General features: G+C 53.8%; 2 protein-coding genes across 8 annotated transcripts; one reads left to right on the top strand and one right to left on the bottom strand.

Annotated features, from left to right (window-relative positions):
• Nucleotides 1-2: 2 nt before the first annotated feature.
• On the top strand, nt 3-4202 carry RELL2 (RELT like 2). Of its 5 annotated transcripts, XM_023193047.3 has the most exons (8): nt 3-841; nt 1279-1518; nt 1915-1980; nt 2076-2142; nt 2587-2772; nt 3043-3418; nt 3532-3565; nt 3793-4202. In XM_023193047.3, the coding sequence occupies exons 2-7, from the start codon at nt 1335-1337 to the stop codon at nt 3562-3564; spliced, it is 912 nt and encodes a 303-aa protein (XP_023048815.1). In that variant the 5' UTR covers nt 3-841; nt 1279-1334; the 3' UTR covers nt 3565; nt 3793-4202. The 5 variants fall into 5 exon arrangements, 3 of the variants coding, with proteins under 3 accessions (XP_023048815.1, XP_023048816.1, XP_023048813.1); XR_002726533.3 differs by having other exon boundaries at nt 3043-3565; XM_023193048.3 differs by having other exon boundaries at nt 3532-4202.
• On the bottom strand, nt 2423-15075 carry FCHSD1 (FCH and double SH3 domains 1). 3 transcript variants are annotated; one of them, XM_023193040.2, is made up of 20 exons: nt 14994-15075; nt 14666-14763; nt 14015-14060; nt 13543-13610; nt 13056-13197; nt 12833-12969; nt 12618-12681; nt 11629-11757; nt 11055-11177; nt 10792-10887; nt 10252-10371; nt 9737-9841; nt 9423-9584; nt 8168-8296; nt 8007-8090; nt 7721-7838; nt 7366-7586; nt 6153-6240; nt 4833-4888; nt 2423-4694 (listed from the first exon to the last, which is right to left on the bottom strand). In XM_023193040.2, exons 1-20 carry the CDS (start codon nt 15012-15014, stop codon nt 4629-4631), a joined length of 2073 nt encoding a protein of 690 aa, XP_023048808.2. In that variant the 5' UTR covers nt 15015-15075; the 3' UTR covers nt 2423-4628. The 3 variants fall into 3 exon arrangements, with proteins under 3 accessions (XP_023048808.2, XP_023048809.2, XP_023048810.2); XM_023193041.2 differs by having other exon boundaries at nt 4107-4694; nt 13056-13191; XM_023193042.2 differs by lacking the exon at nt 14994-15075 and adding an exon at nt 14259-14371 and having other exon boundaries at nt 4107-4694.
• Nucleotides 15076-16898: the final 1823 nt, after the last annotated feature.

Here is a 16898-nt window from a genome sequence, read left to right as displayed (position 1 = left end):
TGGGCGTTGCGGTCCCGCCTCCAGCCACACCCAGGCCACGCCCCCGGGGGAGCTCCGCCCCTCGCCTGGCTCCGCTCTCCCGGGAGCTGGGGCTTTGAGCGTCCCGGGTTGGGCGGGTAACTGGTAGCATCGCTCCTAGGATGCGAGGGCCATTTCTCGCCGGCCGGGGGTTAGACCCTCGGGAAGCTGAGCCATCCCATCCAGCCGCTTGCCCCAAACCGGGCGCAGGCCGTGGTCACTTCTCTAGGAAGCTCGGAAGATCCCGCCACTCCGTCCCTCAAAGGTGCGGAAAGCCGGCTTCCCCCAGCCCTCGGGGAAGATTCCTGACTCTCCGCTTGGTCGGGGCATCTGAGGGCAGGAGCTGCGCCAGGCGTACCGGATAGACCAGTGGACAACACCCACGCCGGACCTTCTGTCCCCTACCCGGACCTAGACTCGGCTCCACACATTGCCCCGGGGGGGCCAGGCGCAGTCACGCGCGCGCAGAGCTCACGCTCTCCGCCCCGCACACCTGCGCTCCGCCTCCTGGTCCTGGGCCCGCGACGGGCGAAGGCATTTGGGAAGCCAGGACAGCTGCGGAGGCGATCTCCCTGACCCAGGGCCGGAGTTGCCCGGAGCCTGCCTCCGCTCTCAGTCAGCCCGCATCCTTCTCTGTCCTTCCCTCCCCCCGCCTGCCACGGCGCGGGTGTCCGCAGCCACAGCCCGGGGCCGGTGAGGCGGCGAAGGGGGAGGGGAGGAATCAAGGGATGAGCGCCGGAAGGGCGTCGGGGGCCCCGAGCCGCACTAGGACGCCCCTGGAGCCGGAACCTGAGCAGAAGCCGGAACCAGAACCAAATCACCGGTACCGGGTGGGCCAGGTGGTCGGGGGGGGATAAACCAAAAAGGGAGAGGGGTGCGGGAGTACTGAGAGGAGGGGGCTGCAAAGGCCTGGCTCAGGCCGGCGCGGAGGAGGTGCGGGCGCTGACTCAGGCACGATTTCTGCTCCCGCCGCCTAAGAATTCCGTCCCATCTCGTGCTGCAGTGTCCTTGGGAGGGACGGAAGCGCGAACGAGCTGGAAACCCCTCGGGCTCCGGGTGTCGGGGAAGCGGGACCAGGGTCGTGGTAGAGAGCTTGCGTAGCCGCTGACCTCTTGCCTTGGGCCGTATTGACGAAACAGCACCCCTAGCCCGGACAGCTCCCTGGTTGGGTAGGGGGTGGAGCCGGACCTTAACCGGACGTCTTAGACGTGCTTGTTTCAAATCCTGAGGACTGCATTCCTACCCCTACCCCATTCCCAGCTGCAGCCCCCTAAACCCAGGAGGCGCCCTGGCCCGCGCTCGCCCCCCAGGGCCTCATGTCGGAACCACAGCCTGACCTGGAACCGCCCCAACATGGGCTGTATATGCTCTTCCTGCTTGTGCTGGTCTTCTTCCTCATGGGCCTGGTAGGTTTCATGATCTGCCACGTGCTCAAGAAGAAGGGCTACCGCTGCCGCACGTCGAGGGGCTCCGAGCCTGACGATGCCCAGCTTCAGCCCCGTGAGTGGAGCCTGGAACCCTGGCTCAGTAACCTTTCACCCTTCTCCCCACACCTCTGCCCCTCACCTCTGCCTACCTGACCAACAGACCCAGGCCAAATCCTGATCAAGCCTGCTCAGGAAGCTTAGTGATGCACTCTTGAGTTAGCAAGTGGGGTGACACCACTCTGAAAGCAAAACTAGGGAAGGCAGTATGGGCAGCAAGGGTCCTCTCGATGGTAGTCTTGGGCTTGCATTGGTGTCCCCATCTTTTCTGGTCCCTGAAATGCTGAGGTCCAGCATGATAGCAAGTAGGTAAAAGGGTATGTCCTAAGCACTCAATGATGGGAGCCACCAGGTAATGATCCCCCAAAGCTGACTCATTCCTGCTTCCTTGCCAATCTCTTTCATCCTTCAGCTGAGGACGATGACATGAATGAGGACACAGTAGAGAGGATTGTTCGCTGCATCATCCAAAATGAAGGTGGGTCTAGCATAGCCCCTTGCTCCCTCCTTCTCCAATCTTCTCTTGCCCTGACCTCCACCTTCACTGACTCCCTCTTTTCCTTCTTCCCTCAGCCAATGCTGAGGCCTTGAAGGAGATGCTGGGGGACAGTGAAGGAGAAGGGACAGTGCAGCTGTCCAGGTGAGCTGGAAACAAGGGCCAGCATGACTTAGCTTGCCTTGGAGAGTATCCTCTCTTCCAGCACAATCCTCTCCCAGTCTCCTTGCATGTATGGGGTTGGGGGAAGGGCAAAGCTGGCTAACTTATAGGAAGAAAGAAGTTTTGTAGAAATCTCGATTCCTTCAAAACATCTCTCTCATCTAGATGTCATCAAACCTAACATTTACCTCTAGTGCCACTCCTTTGGGTTAAGCAATGTTCCTTTTAGCAAACAGCCGTGGGAGGAAGAACATGTGGTCACTAACATCTTAATACTGAATTTATTAGATAAAGACAAGAAAAAATGTTGGGGCTTGGGGAAATTGGGGCTTCTGGGGTTTTAAGGAGCATGCTGAAAGAACTAAGAAACAAAACATGAAGAGAAATGGAAATGTTACCCTTGCTCCCCTCCTCCCTGCCGTCCAGTGTGGATGCCACCTCCAGCCTGCAGGACGGAGCCCCCTCCCATCATCACACAGTGCACCTGGGCTCTGCAGCCCCTTGCATCCATTGCAGCCGCAGCAAGAGGCCTCCACTTGTCCGTCAGGGACGCTCCAAGGAAGGAAAAAGCCGCCCCCGGACAGGGGAGACCACTGTGTTCTCTGTGGGCAGGTGGGGCAGGTGCTCCATGGAAAGTGAGGTTGAGGTAGGGGGCCCAATGATCAGGCACCTGATCCCAAAAGTGGGCCTTGGCTCTTTCCTCCTGGACTAGGAGCTCCAGCGGAAGTCACGCTACACAATGTGCCCCACAATCTGAGAAGGCCTCCCCTACCTTAGGCCAGAGGGAAGTAGCCACTAAACTCAGGATGTCCCTGGTCAGAGGGGAGAGCCAAGCAGCCTCTGAGTTGTGGTCCTAAACCCCAGTGTTCCCTCCCCTCCCAGGTTCCGGGTGACACACATTGAGAAGCGCTATGGACTGCATGAACACCGTGATGGCTCCCCCACGGACAGGAGCTGGGGCTCTGGTGGGGGACAGGACCCAGGGGGTGGTCAGGGGTCTGGGGGAGGGCAGCCCAAGGCAGGGATGCCTGCCATGGAGAGGCTGCCCCCTGAGAGACCACAGCCCCAGGTCCTAGCCAGCCCCCCAGTACAGAATGGAGGACTCAGGGACAGCAGCCTAGCCCCTTGTGCACTTGAAGGGAACCCCAGAGCTTCTGCAGAGCCAACACTGAGGGACGGAGGGAGGGGCCCAAGCCCAGGGCTGCCCACTCAAGAGGCAAATGGGCAGCAAAGCAAACCGGACACTTCCGATCACCAGGTAGGAAAACACAGCCAGGACTGTACTGGGCTGGGCTCTTATTGCTCTCTACTCTGGGGGGCACTGATATGACCTAGTCCTGTTCTCTCGTTGACCCCTCCCCTTTCTCTCAGGTGTGTCTACCACGGGGAGCAGGGGGTATGTGAGGTGAGTCTGCCTGAGCCCTAAATGAGGTAATCTCATCTTCCCATCACCTACTTAAACTACTTAAGCCTTTCAGCTCCCTGAACCCCCAGAGAATAAACTGCAGGCTTACCCTTTGCTATAAACCCCTTGGTTTGGTGGTGGAGGTAGGGAAGGTCCTGCAGCCCCAGGGGAAAAGCTGGATACAGCTTGAACAGGAAGCAACACTGTTACTCTTCCTCTTCTCCAAGTCTCCTTCTTCATCGTGCTGATGGACTACCAGCTGACAGGGCCAGGGTGTGGGTGGGCGTGAAGGCCCTCCCCTCCACTGGACAGCACTGCCCCCCAGCTGAGGGACCAGCTCTACTTCCACCTGGAGTTACACGGTCTCAGGCTGGGGGCCTCAGGAGAGGTCACGGCCGCTCAGTCTCTTCTCCTTCCCCTGCCTGCAACAGGCTGCCTGACCCGCCTTCCCCAACACCTCGCTCCCTATGATAGAGCGTGGCAACTGGGAGCAGGCCCCTGCCCCTGGTGGGCCCCTAAAGCAATAGCACCATAGGCCCCCTGCCCTCTTAGCACAAGAGGCCCAGGCCCTGGCCTGGCCTTCGTGCCCTTTATTCATTGTCAATAAATCCGCTCAGACCATTACAGCTGCTTTGCATCCTGGCTCCAGCGCCTTCTGATTCCCAAGGCCTGTTCCTCTCCCCGGCCTAACCCCAGTGACCCTGGCATCCAGAGTGGGGTGGGTCACGGAGCCAGGGTGGGGAAAGAGGTGGGCCAGAACCACTAGAGACTCTGATGGATGGTTTCCAGCCCCAGAGATTTCAGGCATTTCACCACCCTAGATAGGGTGATGGCAGAAGAGAAAGGAGTAGTTCCAGTCCTAGAGATGATAGGACAATGGGAAAAAAAGGAGTGGGCTCCAGTCCCAGAAATGGGAAGGGGCAAGTTTCTACCCTTGGAGGTGAGGGTGGAAATAAGGGAGATTCCAGGTTTTGGCTGTGTTGCTCTGGATCATTGAGGGTGTGGTCTGACAGCTTGAAGATAGGGACAGCAGCATCACCGGGGGTCAAGGATTCCCTGGCCTTCAGGTGAGGGGATCTGGGTGGCCAGGATCCGGGGCTTTAGCCGGTGGGGGAGGTGGTGGACGCATCTGTAGGGAACACACAGTTAGTGCTCCAAAGTCTTCCCTTAAGGGTGTACCTGTCTATTCCCTCAGCCCTGCAGACAAAACAGGACTGGTTGGAATAACCCCTCTACATACAATCTCCTCCAAGGCAAGGGCCCTTACCGGCCTGAGTCGAGGTACCATCATGTCCAGGAGCCCAGGGAAGTCCAGGGCTTTGTCTGGAAATAAGAACCACAAGTCAGTCTTCAGACTTTGTTTTGTTCAATGCTGTATCTCCAGCACTTAGGACAGTGGCATTCTATAAATATTTGCTAAATTAATGGTCACCATCCTAGACCATAAAATCCATCACTCTATCCACTGTCCTCAATATTTATTGGGCAACTGCTGTATAATCAGCTCTGCTCCAAGTATAAAACAAAGGGAGATAGGATACATAGCGCTCCCACCCCCAATGGCTGTCAAGAAACCAATAATGAAACCTCAACAAACAAAATAAATGACTAAGTGCTAAGTCATGCAAAGTGAACTTGGGGTGGTGGAGATGGTGGTAACTCCAGGGAGGGAGACTCCTTGTGGACAAGGTGGAAGTACCAGAAGGTTTTAGAAAAGGCAGGCATTCCACAGCCATGAAAAAGAATGAAATCATGTCCTCTGTAGCAACATGAGTGGAGTTGGATGCCATTATCCTAAGTGAACTAACTCAGAAACAGAAAACCAAATATTGCATGTTCTCACTTATAAGTGGGAGCTAAACAATGGGTACACATGGACATAGTGATGGAAATAACAGACTCCTAGGACTCCAAAGGGGGCAAAGGTAGGAATCGAGGCAGGGGTGAGGGTTGAAAAATTACCTATCAGGTACAATGTTCACTATTTGAGTAACAGGTACACTAGAAGCCCAATCTCCACTAGTATGCAGTATATCCATGTGACAAACAAGCACATGTACCTCCTGAATCTAAAATAAATAATAATAAAATAAAACTGCTATAGACATTTAAAAAAAGAAAAAAAACTGGGCATCAGAAAAAATTATACAAAGCTAGGTATCTGGACACTAGGAGCAAAAGGTGCATATTGGGAGGACACCGTGAGAGAAGTTAGCTAATTTTTAAAATAGTGACTGAATACTTACTGTGTGCCAGGCACAATGCTGTGTAGTCCACAGGCATCTTTTTTAACTCTCATAACAATTCAATGAGCTAGTACCTTTTCCTTACCTCATAAAGAACATAAACTGAGGCCCAGACAGGTTCAGAATCCCACCTCGGGTCACACACTTGGAAATGACAGAGTGGGATCTGAACCAGTCAGCCTGGCTCCAGAGCCCAGGCAAGTGCTCTCCACCAAGCTGCAACAGACCTTATTGCAAGATGCCTGACGGCATGGAGAGGACCAGAACGTGACCTGGGAGTCCAAGCTTCCTCCTTCCTCCTATCTGTTAGCCTCCCAGGGCTCCCAATTCCTTCCACTCACCCCCAGGCAGGACAGGTGCAGGGGGCCCATCCAACACAGAGGTAGGTGCAGGTGGGGAGAAGCTGGGAGGAGAAGGGGACGGCAGCATCTGGAGGTGGGGTGGGCACAGAGTTATTCCTGGCACGTGGGGAAGTTTTACCAGCTTTTCTTCTCATCCCATCTTCAGTTCCTTCCTCATCACTTCCCAACACAGGAAGTGGCCAAATGCTTGCATTAAGATGGGGGAGTGTAGCTGACAGATATTCAACAGACAATATGTATTGAACGCTTATGTATACTATGTCTCAAGTGTTCTACTAGCACTTCACATGTACTAATTCATTCAATCCTCACCACTACCCCATGAGGTAGGCATTTTTATTAATATGACTCCTATGTTATAGTGAGACCTAGGTTAAGCCAGGTCCAAAATCACGGAGCCAGTTATTGGCAGAGTGCTGGCTAGAACCCAATTCTCCTGATGCCCACTCCTATTCTCTTTCTGCTGTATGTATATACATTGTAACAATAGGTATCTTATATTGAAACACCTTCTGTATTCCACTGCACTAAAGGCTTTGCCTCGGCCAGGCATGGTGGCTTGCACCTGTAATCCCAGCACACTGGGAGGCCAAGGCAGGCGGATGACCTGAGGTCAGGAGTTCGAGACCAGCCTGACCAAAATGGAGAAACCCCGTATCCACTAAAAATAGGAAATTAGCTGGGCGTGGCGGCACGCGCCTGTAATCCCATCTACTCGAGGGGCTGATACAGGAGAATTGCTTGAACCCGGAAGGTGGAGTTTGTGGTGAGCCGAGATCGCCCCATTGCACTCCAGCCTGGGCAATGAGCGAAACTCCATCTCAAAAAAAAAGCGGGGAGGGGCTTTACCTCGATTATCTCTAATTATGACAGCGAGCCTGCTAAAGTAGGTATTATCCCCATTTTACATGTGAAGAAACAAGCTCAGAGAGATTAAATCATTGTCCAAGTTATACAATAGAAATTTGAACTCAGATCTATCCAGCACTGAAGTAGGATCCCCAAACTCCTATGAAGGCTGCCTTGGTTTCCCTTTCCCCTGCCCACCCATAGGAGATGGGGGAAGCCCAGGCCACTACAGGAGGTAAACCTGGGGAGCAGAGGGGGCATTAAAATGAACAATGAGGCTTTACTGGGGTGGAAGGGTCAACCCAGAGGTGCCTGGGGAGTTCAGGGAGAAGGTAAGCCTCACCTGTTCAGGTTCAGAGAGTTCAGGTGGCCCTGGGGGACCAAGCAGCTCTTCCACCAGCAGTGAGGGGAAGACCCCAACACGGCCCCCAAATTCTCCCCTCCAGAAGCCGTCATCTACTCCATCTTGGGCCCGGGGCAGCAGACGGATGAGCGCCCCCTCAGGGAAGCTCAGCTCCTCTGCACTCTGTCCAGTGTAGCTGTACAGGGCCCGTGCCAGGAATGCTACAGAGGCCCAGGAGAGACGGTGAGAGGGAGGTGGGTGGCAGTGCCCCAGGACCATGACACCCCAGGGCTACAACCCCTAACAATTCTTCACCATACCCAGGGTCCCCTAACCCCAAATTTCCCTTTCTTACCTGTGGGCTCTGCCCCAGAGGGATTGTCACTGTCTTGGCCGCTCTCTGGGAGGGAGAGGTCCGGGAAGTTGAGATACCGCTCAGGGACAAAGCCTACCTCACCGTGTTGGTTCCGAGCCTGCTCGCCCAGCAATGTGAACAGATATTAGATTTACCTCAGCAGTCCATGACCCTGGCTTTCCTCTACTCAGGCTTCTAGCTTTGCCTAGAAGGGTCCATGGGGGCCACAGAGAAGTCCCTCCTACTGCCCCCAACCCAAGGTCAGAGCCCAGGGTCCCATACCCACCTTGACCCATTCATCAGCATCTCCCTCCTCTATGACCTCCAGCCACTCACCCTCCGTGATTGTCAGCTCATCCTCACGCCCTGCCTGGGTCACACATGAAAGATTCAGGACTTGGCTGTCCCTGACCCTTGCCCATCAAAGGTCCCCACCCCCATTCATACCTGATAGCGAAATACCACATGTGCAGGGCAGGGGAGGGACCTAGTGGCCAGGGCTTGCGGGGCAGGCTCCTCAAAGAGCTCTCCTGCCTCCTCACATTCCTCAAAGTCAGAAAGCTCAGCATCCTCAGCCTAGAGGGGCAAAGAACAGACCTCATATGGGCCCCGCTCTCAAGCACTGGTTCTCTCTCCCACTCTTCCATCTTTCCTGTAAAGGACACCATGGAGCCCCCTCCAAGGTAGCTGCACCCATCCACTCACCATGTATACAACCACAGTCCCCACAGAGTAGGATAATAACAACAGTAATAGCAGAGTTACAGCAATTGAGTGCATACTACCACATCCTTGGATGTGGTAGCCGTTTCTCAGGCTCCCTCTCCAGAATCGAACCCTGATTCCCCGTCACCTGTGGTCACCATGGTAGGCACGGCGACTACCATCGAAAGTTGATAGGGCAGACGTTCGAATGGGTCGTCGCCGCCACGGGGGGCGTGCGATCGGCCCGAGGTTATCTAGAGTCACCAAAGCCGCCGGCGCCTGCCCCCCGGCGGGGGCCGGAGAGGGGCTGACCGGGTTGGTTTTGATCTGATAAATGCACGCATCCCCCCCGTGAAGGGGGTCAGCGCCCGTCGGCATGTATTAGCTCTAGAATTACCACAGTTATCCAAGTAGGAGAGGAGCGAGCGACCAAAGGAACCATAACTGATTTAATGAGCCATTCGCAGTTTCACTGTACCGGCCGTGCGTACTTAGACATGCATGGCTTAATCTTTGAGACAAGCATATGCTACTGGCAGGATCAACCAGGTAGGTTGATCAACCACCCACGCACGCACGCACACAACCCCCGCGACGGGCTCGCCTGTATATATTGTCTCATTTAATCTTCATAATGACCCAGTGCTAATAGTTTTGCACAACTATTAACCTCACTTTATTTATGAGGAAACTGGGGTTCAGAAAATTAAGTCACTCTTCGAGATTGCACAGCTCATAAGGAGTGGCTGGTACTCAAAGCCCTTACAGACTGCCCTAGAACCCTACTTCTTAATCATTCTATTATGCTCATAATAAAAATTTACTGAGGATTCTATGCCAGAAATTATGTAAAGAATGATATATGAATGATTTCACTTAAACCTCACAATAACCCTTTGAGTTAGGCACAACTGTGATTCCAGTTTTATAGGGTTTGCCTTCCACTGGAGTTTTTCCCTTCTAAGTAAGGATGGGTAGTGTCGGGGGAGGAGCTCACGGTTGGAGAGAGGTCCCTCTGGGACAGCCGAGCCTCACTGAGACGTCGCTCCTGCTCCACCTCATCCTGGGCCTGGGTCATGGCTGGCTTCAGCCAGCGCTGCACATCTAGGCCAGCCCCCTGCAGCAGAGCCAGCCGGGCAGCCCCCTTCACCTGGCTCACCTGGCATGGGGAGGAAGGAAGTTAGTGGAACCCGGCTGATGGCAGTGTCTACTCTCTGCTTCTCCCTTCCCTCCTTCCCACCATCAGAAAGAGTAGAGGGAGTGGGGCTTGCCTGAGAAGGTGGGATCTCTAACCTCAGGGGTGTGCCTCACCTGTGCGCGGCGGATGCTCTCTCGCACTTCCTGTAACCTCTGTTCTATGCCTGGAGCCTCCCGTTCTGAAGCCTGCTGCCGCCTCTGCTCCAGTCGCTGCAGTACCTGGTTGGGAAGGCAGAGAACCGGAGTGGGTGCAAATACTGTGGGGCATGACTTACTACAGGACTGGTACTTTGCTAGTTGCATCACATACATTATGTCATTTAATCTTCCCTATGAGGTGGGCACTATTATTGGCCCTACTTCAGTGATGAGGAAATTGAAGTCCAGAGAGGTTAAGTCACTCCCTTACCCAGGGTTACAGAACTAGGAAGCAACAGAAGAGAATTTGAACCTATGTTGGTCTAGCTCCAAAAACTGTGTTCTTAACTATTGTGCCACACTGTTACCTTACAATACCTTTCCCTCCCCTCTGTAGCTCCATGACACCCTCAATGGCTCCAAGATCCCCTCTCTCAGCTCTTCTTGCTGAGACAAGAAGGTGCACATGACACCTGTGCCCCCCACCTCACCCGATGCCCATGGTTCTGGATCTTGTAGTCACGGGCAGCTCGGCTGGTCAAGCGCTGAACCTCTTTCTCCAGGCCACTCTCGCCAGCCATGCTTTCTGCTCCCCACTCCAGGGCACACACCTGAATGGGTCAGGGGGTGCTGTGAGGAGGCCCTGAGGCTGCTCCTTCTCTCCAGTTCCCTCCTTTTTCCACTCTGTCTTGACCTCCAAGGACAAGGACAAAGAGGAAGGGGCACCTGCCTATGGCCATTGATACAGGTAATGTGGACACAGAGATACAGAGCTTCGGAAATGGGATCCAGGTCGAGGGACAGAGGTAGAATGAAGAAGATGGTGCAGTCAAGTGACTGAAAGGTGGCCTGAGGTATATTTTGTGTGTGTGTGTGTCCTGGTGGGAGGGAGGTGAGCTGGAATTCTGAAACCCCCTCTCCATGGTGTAACACTCACTAAGTTAACATAAAGACAAGGATAATGGAGAAGGAGGCCTAAATCATAGTCCCCTTTATATGTGGCCTGGTTCCAACAAGCAGGAAGGTCTCACCTGATCAGTCCCTGCTGGCTGAAACTGCTGAGGTGGGGTGGGGGAAAATACACCAGGCTCCTTAAGAAACAGCTTCAGGTCTTGCTCCCAGCTTACCTAGGGGTTGGGAAAAGTCAAAGTCACTCATTCACTGGCTCACTCTCCAACCCTGTCCCTAGCACTTCTTGGAAGAAAAAGGACAATGTGTGAAGGAAAGAGGGCTGCGTTGGGAGGGAAGGGTAAAAAGGATCCCTAGGGAAGCTCTTAGAGGCCACAGCCCTCACCTGGGAGGTTGTCTGCTCCCCATGGTGGGCATGCTCCAGGATGACCTCTGAGGCTTCCAGCTCAGTGCGGCTGAGGGAGGTCAGGGGGTCCCTCAAGTGTTCTGACAGCTCACTGACAAGGGCCTAGAAAGAACCCCAAGATACTAACACCACCCTTCCCCCAGATCTCTACTGTAAAATAGACTCGTTCCAGATTTGACAGGTGATGGTCATGAGATATAGGAAGGAGAAAAGAAGACATTCTTCATGAGAAAGGCCCTTATGTGTGCAGAGCACTTAGAAGTTTAAAACATACTTTAACATCCATTCTCTCCTTTGAGCCCCACTAGTGTTATAAGAGAGGCAGAGAAAGGGTTATCCCTGATGAGGAATCTGGGGTTCAGAAGGGTTACGTGTACTGTACAATGCCATGCAGCCAGCTAGGAGCAGAACCAGAGCCCATGTATGTATCATCTACCCACTGTAAGCAGACAAGATCCCCGGCACCGCCCAGTGTCATGGGGATCAAGAAGCAAGGGGGAGGTCCTCCTTTCCCTCCCTGCTGAGGGACAGGGGTGTCTGGGTTAAGACTGGCCTTGAGCAGAGCTGGCAGTTCCTCCTGGTAGTAATGGTCGAGGTGGGCATTGGTAGCCACCAAGGTAAGCAGGTACTCATTGCGGGCGGCTTGCAGCTGCTGGGAGTACTGGGCTGACTGGGCGGACAGCTAGGAGAGTAAACTGATGTCAGTAGGAAGCCCTAGACCCCTTGAGTCCTTCCAAGACCAATTGAGAAGCCAGATCCAGAATGGATTCTCACATTATTGAGTGCTTACTATGCGCCTGGCACTACACTAAAAATGTTGCATACTCACAACTCCTGCTCAAAATCCTCTAGTGCCTTCCGCATGCATTTAAAATAAAATCCACTGTTCCTTACCACGGTCCACCAGGTTCAATATGAGCTGATCCCCACAACCTCTCTGACGTCTTTTCAAGTGCTTGTTCCCTTGCTCACAGTACTCCAGCCATACTGGCCTTCTCTCAGTTCCCCGAGCCTACAAACTTATTCCCACCTCAGAGCTTTTGCACTCATCATTTCTTCTCTCTGGAATGTTCTTCCCCTAGATCTTTGCAAGGCCAGCTCCTTCTTGACAATTAGGCCACCTATTTAGAGAGGCCTCCCTCTAAATTCTACTCCCTTGTTATTCTTTATCATAGTACCTTGTTTCATTTTCATCTTAATCTAAGTATTTATTTGCTGTCTGTCTCTCTTAACCACACTGTGAGGGCAGGAACTCCGTTGGTAGTGTTCTCCACTTATCCATAGTGTCTAGAACAGTGCCTAGTACATACAGATCCTCAATAAATGCATATTAAAGGACTGAAAAAGAAGGGTATTCTTTCCATTTTATAGAAGAAAATAAGGCTCAGAGAGATCAAGTAAATTAACCAAGGTCACCCACTTAGGAAGTAGGAGAGCCTGGATTCAACCCAGTCTTTCATACTTATGCACCTAGGTTCCAAACCACTGGACTACTCTGCCCTCCTCTTCCCTAACCCACACTCATGCCCTCATCCGTCGAACCTTGGTGCTCAGTTTCTGGAGACTGGTCCGAGAGTGGAAGATCCCATGGTCACTTCGGTTTAGCCTGTGCAGGTGAGGGAAAGGAGTCAGACCCACCCCAAGTGAGAGAATATGAGATCAGAGTCAGGCCCTGCTTTGGTGACTTGGCTCCACCCCTACACAGCCCCACCTCCCTGTTCCCCCACCTTGGGCTTCCTCACTCTCCATGACCCCACCTGGCCTGGACCTCAGCTGCCTTCTCCTGTGCCAAGGCCCACACACGTTCCCGCTGCCCATACAGCTTCCGACTTCGGCTCAGCTCCCGGACAGACTGCAGCACCTCGGCCTGCGCCCTCTGGAGGTTCTCTGTTCCCTGTTGGGATGCATACACAAAGTCCTGACCTAGACCACCTTTGGTCCCAAGCCAGCTCTTCCTTCACCCCATCCTCTGAGCCATACCTTCCTAAGCACCTGCTCCTTGGCGCTCCGCCCTGTACCCCCTGCTAGGTCACGGTATCGGTCGGACGCCTGGAGCCGGGTTTGGCCCCCAGCCACGGTGGCATCCAGCAGGCAGCGCCAGGCACCAAACACTGTCCTGCCCCTCCCCAGAGAAGGTCTGTGTTGAGGAGGAGAGCACTCCACAGCTTCACGAGACCACCCCCGCCCCCTGACCAACACCATGGGAGACAGAGTGCTTTCCCATCCTCCTTGTCTGTAAGCCCATCAATCGATCAGCCCATTAGCTCAGCCACAAGCCTCACTCCTGCCCTCCACCCCACCCACAGTGTCCTTGCTGGGTCAGCTCCTCTGCTGCTGCTGCTGTGTCAGCTCTACCTACAGCTCATGTGCCCTCCCCACTTGCTAGGCCTTCATCTCCACAGGCTCCTGGGGCTGAGCTCCCCATCACTTTTTGGTCCCTGTGGCCCGCCCCTTCCATAGGGCCCACCTGCTGTCCATCTCGCCGCTCCGGTGCCCTTCCCTCTTCAGGAATGGGCCAGCCAGTTTCTGGAGTGCCTGGTGGAAAAGCCATCACAGAACCAAGTTCCCTTTCAAAGACCCACCCCAACTAGGAGAATATGAGATCAGAGTATAATCATACCATCCTTTGGGTACATTACGTGCCACTTGCTTTGCTAAATGCCTTATAGTCATTAATTTGTATAATCCTTACAACAACCCTACATGAAGGTAAGGTATTATTTTTATTCCCATTTTACAGAGAAAGAAACTGAGGTCAAGAAAGGTTAACTAACTAGTCCAAGGCCACATGGCTATAATCACACAACAGGGATCTGACACCAGTCTGCTTGACTCTAGGCATCTGCTCTTGACCACAATAGGGATAGATATGGACAGACATTACTGGTGATGTAAAGGAGACTGGAACAAGAGGTAAGGTACAGAGAAAAGTCCCATACCTGCCCATACTCCCGTTCAATGGCTGCCCTCTGCTTGCTGTAGGATCTGCGGAGATTGCAGGTGGGGGGTGAGGTGGGGGATAAGGTTATGTTTGGGCATGTTCTCCCATCCTCAGTCCTCTACTCTGGGCAGGAAGAAGCGGGGGACAGCCAGGTTCCTAGAGCGTAACTGCACCCAGAGGGAATGGGACTGATGGGAGTCCTTGAGATCACCTCGTGCAGCCGCAACACAGGAAACCCTCACCTTACTGCCCTGGGCCCCAGCAGGATCCTCCCCAACCCAGAGGTTCATCTGTGGGCTTAGAGGTGAAGATTGATGGGGGCCTGGGTACGACGTCTGCCAGCCTTCCAACAGGTCTGGAAGAGGGAGAGGGATTCTGCTCTAAGGTTGATTGTGGGGTTGGGGGCAGTGGTGTGGAGTCAAGGGCTTTGAGGGAGAGTTCCTGTGTTTATGTGGGGGGGAAGCTGGGGGGGTTAGGTTGGGGAGCATTCCTATCCAGTATCTGGAGAGGCCAGGCCTAGAGTGAGGGCTGTGGATGGGTCGGCTCGGGAGCTCTTGGCCCCTGTTCCTCCACCCCGGCAGATGTATGTTGGTGAGAAGTGGCGCACAACGACGAAGGTGAGTGTAAATGAAGAGGGTTAGGGGGCTACCTGATGTCCTCCAGCAGATCCGCCTCCCTCTGCTGCCGGGTCTGAAGGATGCTCAGCTGTTCCAGGAAGCGAAGCTTCACCTCCTGGGCCGGCTTCACCTGCGGGGGCAAGGAGAGGATGAAGACCCCGGGCGCAAGGACCTAAAAAACACTCCGCGCAGGGAGCGGTGAGGGGGCGGGGCCAGGGAGGGGCTGAGCTCTTTCCTAGTTACTTCTGGTTTGGGGTCTGATCCCTTCCCACTTCCCGTCTCCCACCCGAAGTCGGGTGCCCCCTTAGCTCCGTCCGTTCCCCCAGCCCGCCAGGAGTCCCCATTCAGGAGCAAGCTCACTTTTCGGGGCGGTGGCTGCATCTCCGCTCCAGCAAGGCGGCCAGCGACTGGACTCCGGAACTCGAGGAAGCCCCGCCCACTGTGGAGCTCCGCCCCAGGCCAGGCCAGGCCCCGCCCTCTGCCCGCCCACGACTTGTCCGGCGACGGCGCGGGCGCGGAAGCGAGAGGGGGCTGCCGAGAAAATAAACCTGTTACTGCTGCGAATACCCCGGAAGGGTCCAGGCGGCGGGGCGGACGCAGCGTCCGCTGGGCGGTGGGGAGAACCCCAGGCATCTGAGTCAAGACGCCTGAGTTCTATTTGTAGTGTATCCACTGATTCAGCCTGTAATTATTGATAATTATTCATTTGCATATGTAGATCACCAGTCCCCGAGCTAATGATGAGGAATTCAATGTGTGACCAGGGAAACTGAGTCACTGGGCACCTGAGCAAAGATGCATCTGACGAAGAGAGGGCTGGTCCCAGACCTTTTCCTAATTCCCGCTTAACTGGAAAAGCCAGCGTGAGCAGGGTGAGAAAGATGCCTGGATCCAGGAAGGAACCAGGCCCAAAGGGAAAAAGTCTGGGCCCAACTGAAAACTAAACGATACCAGTGAGTCGGCAAGAGCTGGGAGATGCGCAGGAAGCCCCTGCCATCTTTACGATCTTCCGGCCCTAGCACTGCTTTCCGAGGAGCCTCTCCCCCATTCCTCATCCTCCTCACCTAAGCTCCTTTGGCTCAGGCACCTGTCCCAGTAAGTCTGACATGGTTCAAAACTCCGGATTCACACTCCAACTCCCCACTGACACCTCCGCTAGTGTATCTAATAGGAACCCCAACTTTTAAAGCTTTTATTTATTTATTTATTTTTGAGACGGAGTCTCGCTCTGTCGCCCAGGCTGGAGTGTAGTGGCCGGATCTCAGCTCACTGCAAGCTCCGCTTTCCGGGTTTATGCCATTCTCCTGCCTCAGCCTCCCGAGTAACTGGGACTATAGGTGCCCGCCACCACGCCCGGCTAGTTTTTTGTATTTTTTTAGTAGAGATGGGGTTTCACCGTGTTAACCAGGATGGTCTCGATCTCCTGACCTCCCCTAACCCTAACCCTAACCCAAAGTGCTGGGATTACAGGCTTGAGCCACCGCGCCGGGCTAAAGCTTCTAAAGCTCTTTCAACGTGATCCTCCCCCCGTTAACGTTTTAAATGGCACCTCATTTCCTCCAGTCAGTTAAGCCAGAAACCCAGAGTCAGTGTGCCTTCTCCTACCCCTACATTCTATCCATCAGTAGGTCCTACAGGTTCTATTTCAGACAACAATAAGCAAACAAAAACCTCTTGATCCACTTCCCTCAATTTCCAAGACCACCATCCTAGTCCAAGCCCTCATTATTAGACTTCTGGTCTAATATCTGGTCTCCTTACTTCCACACTTCCCCCACCCCAACCCACTGTTCACACAGCAGAGTGATCAACCTTTTTTTCTTTTTTAAAGGGAAATAAGATCTCATCATTTACTTGCTTAAAATGCAATTGCTTCAGAATAAAATCCAAATAGAATCCATGGCCTTCAAGGCTATGCATGGAAGACCCTGCTGGTCTTTCTTACTTCAGCCTGTACTCTCCTCCCACTGTCCGCTCACTGTGCTCCAGCCTCCTTGCTGTTCCCTCAGTAGACCAAGTACCTTCCAGTGCGGAGCGTTCTTCATGCCTGCTTTCTTTCTCCAGAATCTCCTCCTTCCAGCATTCCACCTGTCTCCTCCAACAGCTTATTTCCCTTTGCAACTCTTCACAGATGCCTTCCCCATCCACCCAGTTCAAAGGCCATCTCCACAATCACTCTTTTTTGTTGTTGTTGTTTTTGTTTTTGTTTGAGATGGAGTCTCGCTCTGTTGCCAGACTGCAGTGCAATGATGCCATCTCGGCTCA

This window comes from Piliocolobus tephrosceles, chromosome 4 (genome assembly GCF_002776525.5).
Source record: "Piliocolobus tephrosceles isolate RC106 chromosome 4, ASM277652v3, whole genome shotgun sequence".
NCBI lineage: Eukaryota > Metazoa > Chordata > Mammalia > Primates > Cercopithecidae > Piliocolobus > Piliocolobus tephrosceles.
Note: the sequence above shows the minus strand (reverse complement) of the source record. Positions and strands in the feature narration are given on the sequence as shown.

Bases quoted from the DNA above. Each gene is read 5' to 3' on its own strand.
- RELL2 (XM_023193045.3), top strand. From the start codon at position 1,335: ATGTCGGAACCACAGCCTGACCTGGAACCGCCCCAACATGGGCTGTAT. The intron at 1,519-1,914 runs GTGAGTGGAGCC...TTCATCCTTCAG, and splicing joins CGATGCCCAGCTTCAGCCCC to CTGAGGACGATGACATGAAT. The intron at 2,773-3,042 runs GTGGGGCAGGTG...CTCCCCTCCCAG, and splicing joins ACTGTGTTCTCTGTGGGCAG to GTTCCGGGTGACACACATTG.
- FCHSD1 (XM_023193040.2), bottom strand. From the start codon at position 15,014: ATGCAGCCACCGCCCCGAAAA. The intron at 11,178-11,628 runs GCCAGTCTTAAC...GGTTCTTTCTAG, and splicing joins AACTGCCAGCTCTGCTCAAG to GCCCTTGTCAGTGAGCTGTC. The intron at 8,297-9,422 runs GTGAGCTCCTCC...TTGCCCCTCTAG, and splicing joins AGAGGGACCTCTCTCCAACC to GCTGAGGATGCTGAGCTTTC.